The sequence below is a fragment of the Coloeus monedula genome, assembly GCF_965178545.1.
Source record: "Coloeus monedula genome assembly, chromosome: W".
NCBI classification, from domain to species: Eukaryota; Metazoa; Chordata; class Aves; order Passeriformes; family Corvidae; genus Coloeus; species Coloeus monedula.
In genome coordinates this window covers 7148173-7165213 of record NC_138821.1, presented here as the reverse complement: position 1 = coordinate 7165213, position 17041 = coordinate 7148173, and the positions used below count along the sequence as shown (strand labels likewise).

The 17041-nt window shown below is 46.9% G+C and overlaps 1 protein-coding gene across 1 annotated transcript in view; it reads right to left on the bottom strand.

Annotated features, from left to right (window-relative positions):
• LOC309584636 (ubiquitin-conjugating enzyme E2 R2) overlaps window positions 1-17041 on the bottom strand; it is a 213350-nt gene that overhangs the window by 73903 nt on the left and 122406 nt on the right. Inside the window, exon 2 of the mRNA XM_082300778.1 lies at window positions 7162-7248. Within this exon, the coding sequence (XP_082156904.1) occupies window positions 7162-7248 (87 nt within the window). The remainder of the gene's footprint in view (window positions 1-7161; window positions 7249-17041) is intronic.

The following is a 17041-nucleotide window of genomic DNA, read 5'->3' as shown; positions in this document are numbered from 1 at the left end:
TAACTCACTGTTGGGGTTTTAGTTGTTCTAGTTTTTTCTGCTAAAGGAATTTTCCCCATACGTGTTGCTAGGGGGACAAATTGCTGGGTACTTAAGAAAAACAAAGAGCTACACATTGGGGGTGGGGTGCATCTAGCTACTCTTTTGTTTCACCTGGGTGTGGGGTTGATCGGTCCCCAAACGCCAGAGAGGGAGGCTGTTTTTCGTCGGCTGTTTTTCCTTCTGCAGAGAAAGATCCCAGGATCCCCAGCCCGCCTTCCCTGCCCCACTGGGAGCCGGGCCGTGGCCGCCCTGCCCCCGCCGTTGCTTCGAGCCTTCGCTATGTTGTAGCCATGCTCGCCCTGCCTGCCCAGACCTCCGGGAGGGTTCCTCATTTGGATACATCTTGTCTGCCACCCGGGATTTGTGCTCATCCCTGCCGTCCAGCCTGCCGTTCCACCCTGCTGTTCCCGAGGGTCCGGCCAGACACCGGGACCAGCTGCCCAGGGGTTTGTGAAGCTTTTGTTCCATCCCTTCTTGGGATCCCAGGGCACTGGTGCTGCGTGCTCCCCGAGCTCGCTCCGGAGCACTCCCTGCAGCCGCGGGGGAACCATCGCACCTGCCCTGCTCACCGGGAGCCACCAACGCCCCTGCCGGCTGCAAGCAGAACTGCACCCAAGGGGAAAGGGCCTGACAGCTGAGAAGGCTGGCACTGGGTTTGTGATTGTTTGCTGTTACTGCCACAGTTATTGTTGTTTGTTTGACTGGTTATACATATATAGATATATAATAGAAAAGAACTGTTATTCCTATTTTCCACATCTTTGCCTAAAAGCCCCTTGATTTCAAAATTATAATAACTCGGAGGGAAGGGGGGTCGCATCTGCCATTCCAAGGGGGGCTTCTGCCTTCCTTAGCAGACACCTGTCTTTCAAACCAAGACACTCATGTAAGCACAAGTTAACTATTGGGAGACAGCAAATGTTAGTTCAGACAGCAGATGTTAATTACAAAACCTAAGAAGCTGAATTCGCCCTAATCTTGTCAAGATAGAGGGGACAAGGATTATCTCAGAGACTGCTGAATCATTCCTCAAAGGACTACACATGCCCAGGGAGAAAGGTGAAAAGTGCACTGTGAGGAAGACTACTGGTCTTCATCAGAAAGACCCCCAAGGAAGAGGAGACGCCTTCCTCAGTGCGACCACCAGGACACATAGTGTATGAGTGACCCGTATGCTAATGATATTAATGACTTCCGAGAAATAATTTGTATAACCACGCCCGTCCCAAGGAATGTGATGAATATTCATAATTTAACCCATAATACTGTGTTGTAGGGAGCATCGCTGTGTGTGTTTGAAGGAGTGATCCCTACACACCCGGCGCACCGAATAAAGCAAATACCCACTTCTCTGACTCTGTCTCTGAAGTGTCTCCTGGCCCGGTTTTGGCGTGATTCAGCACAACCCAGGCTATGTGTGGATGAAATTATTTCTGTTGTACATCCTGGCCAGACCAACATCCTGGCCAGAATAAAGTAATGCCTTGATTCTCTAACACTAAAAATGTTGTTGGAGAGTTTTTGTTTTTCCTGCAATTTCAGTGACAAAGGCATTGCTGGTTTTTGTACATCTGGAGGGGTGGAGAAAGCCCATGGAATGGGAAAATAATATCTATCTGTGAAAGGACGGGGAATAGTAGTAAATGAAAATGTATAAATCTGTATGTTGGGTATAGAGATAGTTTAAAAATGTAGATTATGTTATAAGTGTTGGTAAGAAGGGATTTCAGTAACGAGTATTAAATACAATGGAATAGTTAAGATATATAGGTATTAAATTATGTGGGATATGAGTATGATGCAAATAGTATGGAAAAAGGGGTGGAGTGGAATAATATTGGAATGGAATAAATTTGGTCTGGCTGAGCTGGAGTTCATTTTCCCATAGCAGCCCTCCCAGTGCTGTGCTTTGCATTGGTAGCTGGAAAGGTACTGATAACACACCAGTGTTTTGGCAACTGCTGAGCAGTGCTGAAACAGCATCAGCGCTGCCTCTTCAACACTCTGCCATCCATCAATAGGTTGAGGGAGGGTAAGATCCTGGCAGAGGACAAAGCTAGGCCAGCTGACCCAAAATAAGCAAAGGGATATTCGATACCATATGACATCAGCTCAGATATAAAAGATAAGGGAGGGAGGAGGAATGGGAGCGCATTCATTATTTTACAGTGTTTGCCTTCCCAAGCAATCACTCCGCATGCTGAAGCCCTGCTTCCTGGGAAGTGGCTGGACATTGCTCACTAATGGGAAGTAAAGAATAAAATCCTTTTTTTTCTCTTTGTTTGTGTGTGCACAACCTTTTGCTTTTGCTTTACTAAACTGCCTTATCTCAGCCTATGAGTCATTTTCCATCTTATTTTCTCTCCCCTGTCCAGCTGAGAAGGGGGAATGAGTGATTTGGTGGGCACCTGGCACCCAGCCAAGGTCAACCCACCACATCATTGGTAGCCGAGTTAGTTCCAGGAATTTTTTAATTGAAGGGTTTAGCACACTCTACTAGCTCAGGTATTACAACAATGCTTCTCCCAGGACACAAGGATGTTGAACAGATGGTGTGGGGCAGGCTTACACTGCTTCCCTAGGACACAGCTGTTCAAAATGTCAGATGAAAAAGCAGGAGATGCTTTCTGAAGGTTTCACTGAAAATCCCTTCCAGAATGCAAGAGGAAGAATATTTTGGCAGCATATGGAACCCATACAGCTACATAATCCTGTCTGTGTCAATCTACTCACAGTGCTATGGCCTGAATATAGATTTAAAGCTCCATAATGCCTACCATTTATAAACACCGTAAGATGCCTGTAAGACCAATTCTTCATCAGCAACAGCACTCTGACATGAGTAGTTTGCAGGACTGCTATAGCAGTATCTACCTACCACAGCTGATAGTCTTCACTGAAGTTAACTCTTGAGGATCATAGGGTCTTGATGTCAGAGGAGGTGGAGGTGCAGATGGGGCCTGAGGCCAGACAGCAGATGTTGGCCTCTCCAGGCCCCGCTATCTTGCTGCCTCTTGCAACTGTCTGTAGGATGACTTCCAAGTTCTCAGAGGCAGCCTTACACCAGCATTCACACTGACCCTTATCACCCTGATCCAAGACATGTTAATGATAGGAACAAGAGAGATGCTGCAGATCAGTTCTGTTCAAGACCGCAGGCTGCCACTTCCCCATGCATCTGATCTTAGCTATGTCCTGAGGATACTCCAACACTGCTCAACACACAGGAGCCAAAACACAAAGTAGCACTGTGATACCATCCATGCCTTTGAGCCCAAGCCAGTGATCACAGCTACAGATAGCAACAGCTCACCTGAAGGACATTTCTTTTATAGCCAAATGAGATCCATTGGAGGCAGATTTAAGCAGCTCATTAACTATTTCCAGGTATACTAATTAGCAAGCCCTCACCATTTGAAGCAGTTTTGTCAAGAACACAACAAAAAAAAAAGCAACATAGCATTTGGAGCTGCTGAATACCCAAGCACACATTTATGTTGCTGGAACAGTTTCCATATAAAGGAAACTGCCTTGTTAGGATTCCAACAGGCTTGTACAATCTTGTACAACCTAATATCTTTTTAAGGTGAAGTTAACCTTACTAATGTTAGATTATGTTCCCAGCCTATTCTGGTTTTATTAATAATTTTCATGAGTTTACCCAGTTTCTCCTTTAACCATCTCCTGGGAGATGGTGGCCAGGAGAAGCCATTGCTGCACTCAGGAGAATTTCCTCATGTGATCAGGTCAGCAGCATGTGGACAAGCAGATATTCAGCAATACAAAGATATAGAGGGAAACAAGAATGTGAGAAGTTTCCCTCTTATAACAATGTTACGATTGGGAATTCAAGCATGGCATCAGAGTCTGGATGGGTAAAGGTGTCATGGGGCTTGATGAGATCAGCACAAGATTTTAGGGATCTCTGTAGTCATGAAACATAGATTTAAAAGAAACAAAGATTTTAGTTATAGGCTAGCTGTGTTGAAATTAGTTAGAATAGGAAGGAATTTGGGCCCAGCTAGAGTTAATTAAAATAGTTAAGAGAGCTGGACCTGAAACGGTTTTCAAGATGTTAGTAATTGATTACTAAATAATTGATGATCTGTCATTTGTATGTTTGCTTAGCTGTGCTTAGAACGAGGAACAGAAACATTGATAAGTTGGTCTAGGGAACAAGGACAGTTACCAATTTCCTCCCTCTGTGGGAACCTATTCAAAAATCACACAAGAGGAAATTTGGAGGTCACTAAAGTAATTAGGATTGTTAAAGTTCAGAAAGGCGAAAAAGGTTAAAGTGAGGGAGATGAGCTTACTTCATCTATCTGGGACCACGGACCCAATTCAAGACCACCGACTCAATTCAGAGCACACACTACGCATGCTTAATGACATTTAAGCTCATTTCCATACGAAGTGGAGAATGGGAGGTGTTAATGTTATGAATATGCATTTGTATTTTGGATATTCATAATTTTTGTAAATAAAAGCTTTGTGTTTGCTTGTATCGGGGCCCTGCGTCTTAGGGAGCTATCCCACGCAGTGCCTGGCGCCAAATAAAACATACACTTTTTAACTCTAAACTGTTAGAGAGCTTTTGTCTGGCTCAGTTGGATATGAATATTAGATCGATATTCATATTTTGGTAAATCAGTCAAGGGGCGAGGCTTTTCCCATGTACATTCCTGGTTTGAAGTGGACACAAAGAAAGCCTGCAGAAAACCTGTGATAAGGAAACAGAGCTGCACCAAACGGACCATTTTTGAAAGGCCTTTAGCTCCTCAAAGTATTCAAGCAGTAGTCCTAGCAGGCTGACGTTTGTCTAGGATATCCAAGTTTAGCAGGGATTTGATTGACCTCCACTAAAAGATTGAGTTTTGAGCCAAAACAGGCCTTCAATTTTCAAATACAGCCATGAAATTTGGCAATTTTGAACCAATTGTATGAAATGAAATGAAATGTAATGAAATGAAATGAAATCAAATCAAATCAAATGCTGCTTCTCACAGTCTTTGCAGCAGCACTATTAAACTGTCTCAAGCTGCTGCTCACATGAGCTCTAACACAACTCAACCAGGCTCCAGGCGAAACCTTAAAGGTCACTTGACAGATGAAAGCCCAGCAAAAAACACAACATAGTCAATTCACACCAGATGCAGGGCAATGTATCCTATGCTCCAGCAACAGCAGAGGTTAGCCTGAGCACTGCCATATTAACATAGCTGGACCACCGTCAGCCCCTGAGCTAGTCCATCAGAACACCACACCAACCTCATGGCAGCACTTCCTCTAGTGCTTTGGCCCTTGACAACTGCACTTTAAATCTCTCCAAGCAGCCCATGCTCAGCATCATGAAGAAAATGCTTTCAAGCTGGGGAGTGCTTCTTTCTAAAAACCATTTATATAAAATCATTCTCCTTCTGAACCTGCTATGTAGTTGTACCATGATCCAATCATGGATTTGATAGCCCAGTGTTACACTCTGAACACCACTCATACATGCACTGAACTAAGGGCCTCTTCAAATTGACTAGCAGACATTAAGTCAAAAGGTATCTGTTCACTCTGGTCCTAGGGTGACCAGGCTGTGCATGACTCCTCCTGAAGCTGGACTCTGATGCCTGAAGATGGCCACCTAAAAACAGAGACTAGACAGGAATAAGGGAATAAAGGTAGGTATTTATTCAAAGGGCCTTCAAAGGTACATTGTGGGGTATGCCCAGCCACTGCCCTGGAGGGATGTCTGCTGAGATAAAAGATTTTGCAATCGCCCAGCAGGACTCCCTGGAAAGGCAACCACTCCTTTGGGTCATGGCGAGGAAAGGTAGACCCACAATTCTTTGGGAGACACTATGCAGATCATTTTGTAACCCATTGGTCTGTCCCAGGCCCTCTGTAATCCATTGGTCTCCTTGCTGATCCCCTTTATCCCTATAAAAGAAGACCAATTCGCCCCTGTGGAGAGAGAGCTCGTCCGTGGCTCTTCCCTTCGCTGGAGGGGACCCATAATAAAGCTACCTTCGTGCGGAACCAGCCACACGGGCCTTCTCGTCTCTCTCTCTCTGGTCTGGTTTGGCCTAGAGGCTGCCCTGCAGAGCTGAGCTGAAACCACGAGCTGATAATCACTAAAGAGCTGACAGCCTCTGCAAGGGCCCCTCTGCCAGCAGCGGAGAAGAAGACGCCGGACCTCGGGAAGGCGATTCCTTTCGGGACCATCTCCCCGGACCGGTCATCTCTTCCTGGGTCGCAGCCTCGGACCCCACCACCAGCTGTAATAGTACATCCTGGGGAGTCCAGAGGCTACTGCCAAGATGGACCCCAAGATGGATGGCAGGTCACAAGTTCTTCACACTTTTATAAGTTTGGTTCATTTGCATATCAGGGTTAATTCTCCAGTTAAAGCTTCAGTTAATTATGTAATTTCCCCAAGCTTGCTCCCCCCTTAGAGGCTTTTGGTTTATACTTTTTGGGCCTAGGATGGTCTGAGTGTCCTTGGAGAGCAGGCCTGGAGAGGCTTTGTTATGTCTACCTAGCATGAAAGAGCAGAAGTTAACAGGCTACAAGAAACTTCAGAGTTACACACTAGGCAGTACAGGATTTGAAAAATATGAAAGTTAAAACCCAAGGCATCAACTCCAGCTCTGGTTCTTTCTGCAGTTGGAGCACCCCAAGTCTAAACCCCTTTATCATAGGCTGACTGCTGCAGGAGACTTTTTCCCAACATTTCTTGTCTCATCACTCAATTTTGTAGGATATATTCAAATTAAAAATGTACTTGAAAGGTGTACAAACAACTAGTTGTCTAAGTATCCTAGTAGAGCAAGACTCCACACACCAGTTTAGGGGGTCCAAGAATCCCCTAAAACTGCCAATGTTCACAACATGATGCTTCAGCTGAGGCTGCTTGCTGCACTTGCAGGTATGAGAAAGGCTCTATCCCTGCCTACAGAAACAGCATTTCCTACAACATTTAGATTTAACTCTGCAACCATGAAGCTGACAGATAACTATAGTTATGGCTACAGATGTTTAGTACCTTCAATACTTCCAGAAGTTTAAGGACATAGGAAACTTCACATATCTGAGAAAAACATCAATTAGCTTAAAAAAACACTTTACCTCATAAATGTTGGGGTGCCACATTTTGGTCAGGAATCTGAAGGTAGGTGGTGAATATGGATAGTCAATAGGAAATTTAATGTGAGCCTGGAAAATAAAGCAAAATATTTTAATTATGAAACAGAACAAAGAGATCAACAAACAACCATTGCAGTGAAAACATGGAAAAAAAATTCCATTAATTCCATTAAATAGGTTTTTTTTACATATCAGTGCCCATGTGGACCCACAGTATAACTCTACACAATTTCTTATGAGGAAAATACTAACTGAACAAGAAAAATCTAAACACCAGGCCTTACTTGGGTTGGTAACACTCAGAAAACAAGCCATAAGGCATTTACCAAGTCCTAATTCAAGCAGTATTATCCAACAACTGTTGTTCAGCAGGGCAAACTAGATTTGAAAAGCTAGAACTCAAGATATAATTGTGCTCTTGCTAGGTTCAAAACACTTGCAGGATAAAAGCACTTGCTAAGGTGAAAAGACCTATATTTGGCAGTGCAAAGGTTTTTAATTACTCTTTCTGTGTAGGAAAAAAAATTATTAAATACTTGTTAAATTGAGATCTAAAGGGTTGGGGTTTTTTGCCTTTCTTGTGTGAGTTAAACTGGTCCACCTACTTGCGTTCCTAACGCTACATTTCTTGCCACCACAAGCATTTTCCAAGTCTGAATACCATCTGTTTGTTTAATAAATCAGCATAACTTGATGAACCAAATATTAATGGGCAATGATAGCAAAAATTACCTCCCAGTGCCTCTGAGGTTAGTAGGCAGCTGTGGGGCAAGACTCTCAGAGCCAAGTCAGTTGTGGGAAGACTGCAGAGATCCCAGCACTGAATATTAACTTCCTTGTGCTGTCCTGCCATTCACACCATTCAGAAGAGCCAGCCAGTAGGAAAGCAAGCTGAATCTGGACTGATTAATGCCAAAAATGCTCCCCTCAAAGGAGGACTCGCAGACCACTTTCTGCACTGTGGAGCACAGATCCTTCCCTTGGCACTGCTTAACCCACCAAGAATGTCCCACCAGACTAATGTGACATCTGCAGAGAAGCATCTCCTGGCACCTACACCACAGCTAGGCTCACAATCAACTGAGAATACAAAAAGAGACCCCAAAAGCAGGTCACATACAATGAGAGCAGAATCCTGGGTCACCCTCTTAAACACCTAACCATGCAACTTGGATGCAGGGTGCTGACCTTGTTCAACAGGACAAGCTATGAGAAGTTTTATTCCCAGAAACAGGACCAGGCAAACAGATTGGATTAAAGAGCCATTGAGAACCTGGCTACCATTTTACTTAGACTGGCATATACTTTTGCCTTGAAACCTGTGACAGATGGGTAAAGCTTTGTAAAGGAAAGGTCTGGTAAAATCATGGCTCCAGTCTGTTACTTAGCATAAGTAGAAATGAACTGTGGGACAGTGACTCAGCTAGAATAGAGGAAGTGACGCATGCTGCGTGAATGCCTCGTGCCCGCACCGTGGTGTATGGTGGTTGGTTAAATTGGGTTTTGTTGTGCCTTAAAACTATGTAAACTGACAACCGAATAACGGCATAAAAAGGCCGGGTTTTTTGTCAATAAAGTTCCTCCTTTGCACCTGCCTGGGGACTCCTCACTGCTCCGTATCGCTATAACTGGCGCCCGAACGCGGAAGACTACCCTACGACGAAGAGCGGACCTCACCCGGGACAAAAACCCCCGGGCCCCAGGAGCGGCCCCGGCCCGTGACCTACACCGGTTCCCGCGGAGCCCCCGCAGTGGCCCCAGGCAGTGCCCACGCCCACGCAAAGGACTCCGCCGGCGGCTCCAGGCAGCGCATCCCTACGGTGAATTCTGGCAGCGAGCTGCGGCGGCAAACTCAGGCGGCATGCTTAGACAACCTGAGCGAACTCTCAGCTTCACCTTATCACACTTCTGCGCGCGCATTCAACACTTTAAGGTGAGCTGCGATTAATAATGGGTACTAAGCTGTTACAGTGCAGACACTGCAACACGATGCATCAAACCAGGAGTCCCGTGGAAAGGAAATATATATGGACAGATTCTTGATAGATGTTTCAGAGATGTTTATTTCTCCAGCCGCATGGCTGGGGCTCTGCCGAGGAACTCTCACAGTCGCCGGACCCAGGGTCCCTGCCCGCGCCGGGAAACACAAAACAACCAATGGGGAACGAGGCTGACCAGGGGCTAGGAAACCCCGTCACTGTCCCAGGGCCCCTCTCCCAGGGCTACATGGCAGGGGAAGGGACCCCGACACTAAGCTGTCCCTTGAGCAGAAACAGACCTTAGAGACGGTGCAGCAGCTTTTACAAAGGCAGAACAGAGACATTTCCGATGCTAAATTACTTTCTTTCCTAGATTGGATTTCTACGCATATCAAAGATCTCCCGCCAGCCAGCATTTATCATCTAGATGCTTGGCAAACGGTTGGGCAAAAACTTTTCTACCTTAAGACTGCGGGAGATGTCTGTGCGTCCAGGCATCTCACGACTTGGGGAATTATAATAGCAGCTCTCACAGAATCTAACACAGGTTCGGCTGCCCCGCTCCCCTGGGAACCTCTCTCCCCCTCCACACAGCACAGCTGCGCTCTTTGGCAGCTGTCTCCCAGGGAGACGCATTCCTGCATAACAGCTCCTCCGCATTCCAGTCTCCCCCGGGTCCTAGAGCACCCTCACTGCTCGCCCTCACCACCTCCGCCCCGCCCAACACTGCCTCTGTGCTGCCTACTCCTCCCACGGCCTCTGTGCTGCCTAGCCCTCCCGGCCCTGCCTCCGCACCGCCCACCTCTCCTACAGCCTCTGCACCGCCCACGGCTTCTCCCATGGTACCTCCTCTTTTGCCGCCCACCCTCTCGGCACATGCCCCTCCCACGGCTGCTTCACCAGCCCCCTCCACAGCTGCTTCACTTCTGCAAGCCGCTCCGGCCTGACTGTGGCTTCCCGGCCTTGGATGCGGATATCCCTACAGCCGCGGTGAATGTCAAGGCTTCTCCGGCTAGTCCCCCGCCCTCGCAGGGCCTCTGGAATGCTGCAGCTACCCCACCCCCATGTGGGCCCCTGGGCCAAGCCGCCCTCCTGCCTAGGCTACCCCAGGAGCTGCCGGACAGCTCCCCTGACCCTCCGGAGACTGTTACTTTGAATAGCTATTCAGACACGGCATCTTGTAATGCCCAGGCGGTACAGCAACTGTACCCTACACAGGATTGGGACCAGGTCCCCCCATATCTAACTGCGTATCCAGTTGTTTACGAGCAGGCCAGGTCTCCATCCTATAGAGTACTCTGTCCTGCAGGAGTTGCGCAGGCTGGCACAAGACGCGGGTGTGACTTCTGAGCAACTGATTACATATCTACAGACATTAAGTTCTGCCTGTATTCTCACTCCTGCTGACTGGAAAAATATGATGAAGATGGTCCTGATGATGACCCAGTATCTTGTGTGGTACTCAGACTACCGTTCATCTTGCCTGTCTCAGGCAGGGCGTCTACAGCGGAGGGATCCCCCTGTCCTTGTGGTTCAGTTAACGGGTGAAGGTGTTTGAAAACGCCAGAGCCCAGACAGACTATCACCGTGATATTTATGACCTCATTGCCCGTCTTTCCATTGCAGTGCTGCACCAGGTTCCAATGACAGACAAAGCTACTAACATTTCTTATACCAAAGTTGAGCAGGGGCCAAGTGAGCCTTACACGGTTTTCATGGACAGACTCAAGGTGGCGCTGTCCCGACAGGTAGATGATGAGGACACACAACAAAACGTGTTACGGCAACTTGGGTATGAGAATGCGAATTCTGACTGTAAAAAAGCCCTCTTATTTTTTCGTAATTGCCGCACTTGTGATATAGCGGAGATGGTTAAAGCTTGCCGAAATGTAACTATTCCATCCCATAGCACTAACCCCCCCACTGCAGCTTACGCAGCTTGGTTACAGAAAGCACATGGCAATCATTGCCATTGTTGCGGGTCCCTTGATCACCTAAGGAACAATTGCCCTCTGCAGCAACCAAGAGGTCAATCTCCTTCCACTAATGCTCCTACCACTAAGTGTCCCCTGTGCAAAAAGGGGTTGCATTGGGCAAAAGATTGCCGCTCATGCTGTGTTGTGGACCGTAAACCTGCGGTCTCAGGAGACCGCCCACGGGGGGCGAACTCGCGCGCCCTGCAGAAACAAACAAATGCAAAGCACAGCCTCTGGCAAGCCAGCTTGTCCCAGCAACCTCTGGAAGTGCCGGACTGGACCTGGCCGCCAGCCAGCCAATAACTCTGGAGACCACCTCAATTCATTTAGTCCCTACAGGGCTATGGGGACCTATTGGAAATAATATGCATGCTTTACTAATCGGACATTCTTCTACCACTAAGCTAGGACTCTTTGTGCTACCTGGTGTCATTGACTATGAAGGTGAAATACAGATTATGCTCTGGACACCCGTGACACTTTGCTTTACACCCATGGGCCAGCGACTCGCACAGCTTGTTCCATTCTGCAGCATGACCCCGAGTGGAAAAGGTAAGCTTGGTACTGCAGGCTTAGGAAGCACTGGCCAGCCTCAAATTTTTTGGGCAAGTGCTATCACAGCAGCTCAGTCAACCATGGTCTGCATGATTGATGGTAAGGAATTCAAAGGACTTGTTGATACCGGGGCTGATGTTTCCATTATCAGAGCCAGTGACTGGCCTAGTGATTGGCCCACGGTTGACCCTGCCTCGACTTTGGCTGGGGCAGGAGGGCTTCAACGCCCTCGCCAAAGTGCCCACCTTCGCCTTGTTCATGGCCCCGATGGGCAGATTGCCTACATTGCACCATTCATTGCTCCAGTACCGTGTACATTGTGGAGACGTGATGTCCTGGGACAGTTTGGAACTACTGTGAGCATAAACACTGACTGTCATCAAACCCTTTTTCATAGGGGCCACTGAACAGCCGTTCCAAACAAAAGTACTGAACATATGTAAGCTCACGTGGAGGACTGATGATCCTATCTGGGTCTCTCAATGGCCCCTATGTCAGGAATGGCTACAGAACCTACAGCAGCTTGTAAATGAACAGCTGTCTCTCTGACACATACAGCCATCCTCTAGCCCTTGGAACACTCCTGTATTTTGCATTCCCAAGAAAAGTGGTAAATGGTGACTGTTGCATGACTTGCATGCGGTAAATGTGGTCATTGAACCCATGGGTGCCTTGCAACCTGGACTTCCCCCTCCTGCGATGATACCTCTCGATTGGCCCCTCACTGTCATAGACTTGAATGACTGCTTTTACCATTCCCTTGCACCCTGATGATGGACTTCGTTTTGCCTTTTCAGTGCCCACCCTGAACCATGCGGAGCCAATGAAAAAGTATCACTGGACAGTTTTGCCACAAGGCATGTTGCAACAGCCAAACTATATGCCAGAGGGTGGTGGACCTTACTCTGCAACCTGTCTGCCGCCAATTTCCTGAAGCGACCGTGTACCACTACATGGACGATATTTTCCTTGCAGCTAAAGATCATTCTGTTTTGTGTTCCATACAGGTGGCTGTCGTTCAGGCAGTTCGAGCAGCTGGCTTGGTCGTTGCACCTGAGAAAGTGCAGCAGCAGGCCCCGTGGCATTATCTAGGGTGGAAAATTACTCAGCAGACTATCTGCCCTCAGCCTGTAAATCTTTCTGTTGAGGATAACCTGACCTTGAATGATTTGCAGAAATTGTTAGGTTCCTTGAACTGGTTACGTCCCATTCTAGATTTATCCACAGAGCTTTTGCACCCCCTGTTTGCTTTACTCAGGGGTGATCCTAATCTCAATTCTCCCCGACAGTTGATTCCTGAGGCTAAAAAAGCCCGAGATCATTGTGCTCAGGCTCTGGAAAGTCATCAGGGCTGGAGATGGGACCCTGATGAACCTGTTTCTCTTGCTATAGTGGCTAGCAAGTTTCAACCCTTTGCTGTCTTGTTTCAGTGGTTTCCTGATGACAGTGATCCCTTGCATGTGCTGGAGTGGCTATTTTTACCTCACACAGCAACAAAAAATGTATGGACTATCTGTGACATGTTTGCGCAGCTAATCATGAAAGGCCGTGAGTGGCTGCAGACGCTCAATGGTCATGATCCACATGTAATCTATGTACCTGCAAACAAAGAAAACTTGTCATGGTTATTGTAAGAGAACACTAACTTTCAGATTGCACTTGCAGACTTTTCAGGACAATTGTCTATCCACTACCCTTCACATCGCCTGTGGACGGAGGTGGGTAGCTGTTCCGGTTTGGCCAAATTTAGAAATATATCCTCTGAGAGAAGGCACAACCACCCCTCCCCCACCAGGTTCGGGAAAAGATAGATTTTCCTCAAAGGAAAGTGAAAGGGATAAAACTATTTATTTAACAAACACATGGGAAAAGGAAAATAATGCTAAATAATAAAATCTTTCGCTGTAGAGGAAAAACCTGGGAAAAGTGTTAGAGTCCTCCTTTTGGCCTCCTCAGAGCTGGACTTGGCCCAGGGCCAGGCCCTCTGTGCCCGGTGGAAAGTCCTCCCGATGTGCTCTGCTGTTAAAGCACTCAAGCAGTCCAGTAGAAAAGGGAGAAAATCCAAAATTCCAGGGAAGGAAAAACAAAGTTCAAATCTCAGTCTCTCTCCGGAGGAAAAAAAACTGAACAACTGGCCAAAAGCTGACTGGAAAGCAGCAAGCCGGGTGCTTCTTCGCTTCCCTGCCACAGCTGAAAAAAAAGTTGCTATCTCTATGTTACCTTGAACAAGCTGCAAACTGCTTTGAGAAAGTTTTGCTCAGTTTTTCCTTCCCCCTCTCAGGCTCAGTTTAAAGGCATAGAAAGGCACAAGAATTAATTTCTGGGCATAGGGCAGCGATATGGGATACACATCACAAAATCATCCCAAGACAGTAGCCTCCCCTTATATGCAAAATGCTGCTGCAGCATGACTCCCGTCGACGGAATGACAGTTTTTACGGATGCAGAACCAGCAAAGCTGCAGTAGTATGGCATGAGGGTGACTCTGCCCGATGGCATAAAAGGGTCCTGGCAGTGCACAATGTTTCAGTGCAAATCCTAGAGTTAGCCGCTATCCGCTATGCTTTTCAGTTGTTTTCACAGGAACCGCTCAACATTGTAACTGATTCTGTATATGCTGCTAATGTAGTTGTTTGTTTGGAATCTTCATACTTGTGATATGTTTGTCATGGGTTAGCGAGCATAACTCTGGAAGTGACCAAACCACTATGATGTTGATAACCCAGTTTTATTTGCAGAGCTGCGTACACTGTGGCTTTTGATTAACAACCGGCAGCATGACTTTTATGTGCTTCATGTCCGTTCTCATACAGGTTTACCTGGACCTATCATGGAAGGTAATACTTGTGTTGATCTTACTGTCGTGCCAAATGTTGTGCCTAATAAGTTTGCTTAGGCTAAGCTGTCTCATGACTTCTTTCATCAGAATGCACGCTCTTTACGAAAGCAATTCCAATTAACTGCCTCACAAGCTCGAGACGTTCTGCTTTCCTGCCCTTCTTGCCATGGAATTGCTCCTGCTCCTTTAGTAGAAGGTGTCAGTCCTCGAGGCCTAACTGCTAATTCTGTCTGGCAAACTGATGTTACTCATGTTCCAGAATTTGGTTGTTTAATGTTTGTTCATGTAACTGTTGACACTTTCTCATGTTTTTTGATGGCAACTGCCCACACAGGAGAAAAGGCTCGTGATGTTACTTGACACTGGCTCACATGCTTTGCTACTTTGGGCCTCCCAGACACTATAAAGACTGACAATGGCCCTGCTCATGCTTCTGAGCGGACTCACCAGTTCTTACAGCAATGGGGTATCTCCCACAGCATGGGTATCCCTCATTCTCCTACTGGTCAGGCGATTGTTGAATGTGCCCACAGAACACTGAAAACTATGCTTCACAAACAAAAGAAGGGGGAGTTGGAGTGCCCACATGATAGGTTAGCAAAAGCCCTGTATGTTCTCAATTTCCTGAATCGAGATGAAGCTGGTCAAACAGCATACGAAAGGCAATATTCTTTTGATACAAAGGCTCGTCCCAGGCCTCCGGTGATGGTGAAGAACCCAGTAACAGGGCAGTGGGAAGGACCTTTAAACTTGTTAACATGGGGAAGGGGTTATGCTTGTGTCTCCACAGCTCACCACCTGGAATGGGTTCCTTTGCGGTGTGTGCAACCATTTGTTGCATCATCCTGATCGGTGAATGCACTGTGAGTGTTGTACCCTCTACACTGGACGGCCCCCCTGAAAATGCTATGCACACTAAAACTATAATGTCCTGGGTTGCAGTGTATTCTATTATCATCCTCATGAGCTGTTGAAACCAGATGGGGCAGTGTTTCCTTGCCTCCTCCCTCCGGACTATCTTCTGTTAATGAGCCCATCAATGCCTTGCCTCATGACTCATCATCCCATTGTTAGATGCTCCACCCAGAAGGAGGAACCAAGCATTCCATCCTGGATATAATCTGAGATTCCGATCACCACAGACAACCCTTTTCATGGGATTCCCAGAGGACAAGAGCTACATAGCCACCACTGGACCTTCCGAGGAAGAGCAGACCCTTCTACAGGATCACCGCTTCAACAGAACCACATCCACCACTTCAGGAGGACTGCAGCCACCATCTTATCAGACTGCTACCGCCACCTTGACTAACAGGGTGTCAGGTTGTATCCTGACTCTGTCAGTTTAACCCAGTGTTTTCTGCCTTTATTTTTTTGATTTCCCTATTAAATTGTTATTCTGACTTGGTGCCTCCCACTGGTTTGTTTTCAAACTAGTACATATGTGCATCTCTATGACAACTGCTAATGATCCTTTTCGCACGTGCTTGGTAGGGGTACCCATTGACAAGAAATGCTTTGGTAAGCTGTATAATGAAAGCGTGCAGCAAAACTGCACGGCCCCAGGTATATTGCAGCCTATGTGGTGGTGCCAGGACCCCTGACAGAAGACTGCAGGACAGGCTGAGACATGGTATAAAGATCTGAGAAGGATGCATGACTTTCCAGCTTTGCCCTCGCAGCCACAAGAACTAGACACGCTAGGGACTTTGCGCACTTTGCTTTTCTTTTACATTGATGGTACGTTTGGTGTTCATATAAACAGTGTTAACTTTGATGTCTCTCCTAAAGGTATTTTCAGCAATGCTTCCTTGTGCTGTAATCGAACCTTGGAAAGTCAACTGACATCTGGCATCAGCGCTATTGCTCTCCCCTCGGACTTGTTCTTAATATGAGGGGAGTGTGTCTGGAAAGGTATAACAGGCAAAGCTGTTGGCAAACCTTGCACCATTGGCCAACTAACCTTGTTTCATCCAAATCGGACTGCTCTAATTGTTGCAGCACAGTGTCGCGTTAGGCACAGCACGCAGGTTCTTAATGAGAAGTGCGATCCGACGGTAACTTTCTGGAACACTGCAGAGCGCATCTCTGCCAGTTTAGTACCAGCAATTGGTACTGCTCACGCCTTGGCTTCTTTAAACAAGCTTGGCTGCTGGCTTGCAAAGGAAGCTAATGCCACAAGTGCCGCTCTTTCAGCTATGCTAATGGATGTTAAATTGGTGCAACATGCAACACGCAACACTGCAAAACAGGGTGGCCATTGACTTCTTGCTGTTGGCTCAAGGCCATGGATGCGAAGATTTTGACAGCATGTGCTGCATGAACTTAAGTGATCATTCAGAGTCTATTCATAAGAGTATCAGTAATCTGAAGCAGCTCATTAAACAGTTACAGCAACATAATGAGGGTGACTGCTGGGGGGTGTCTTCATGGCTTGAGAACCTCGGCTTCGGCTTCGGGGCATGGTTTAAACACTTAGCAATGTATGGCATAGTTATCCTTGGTGTGTTCTT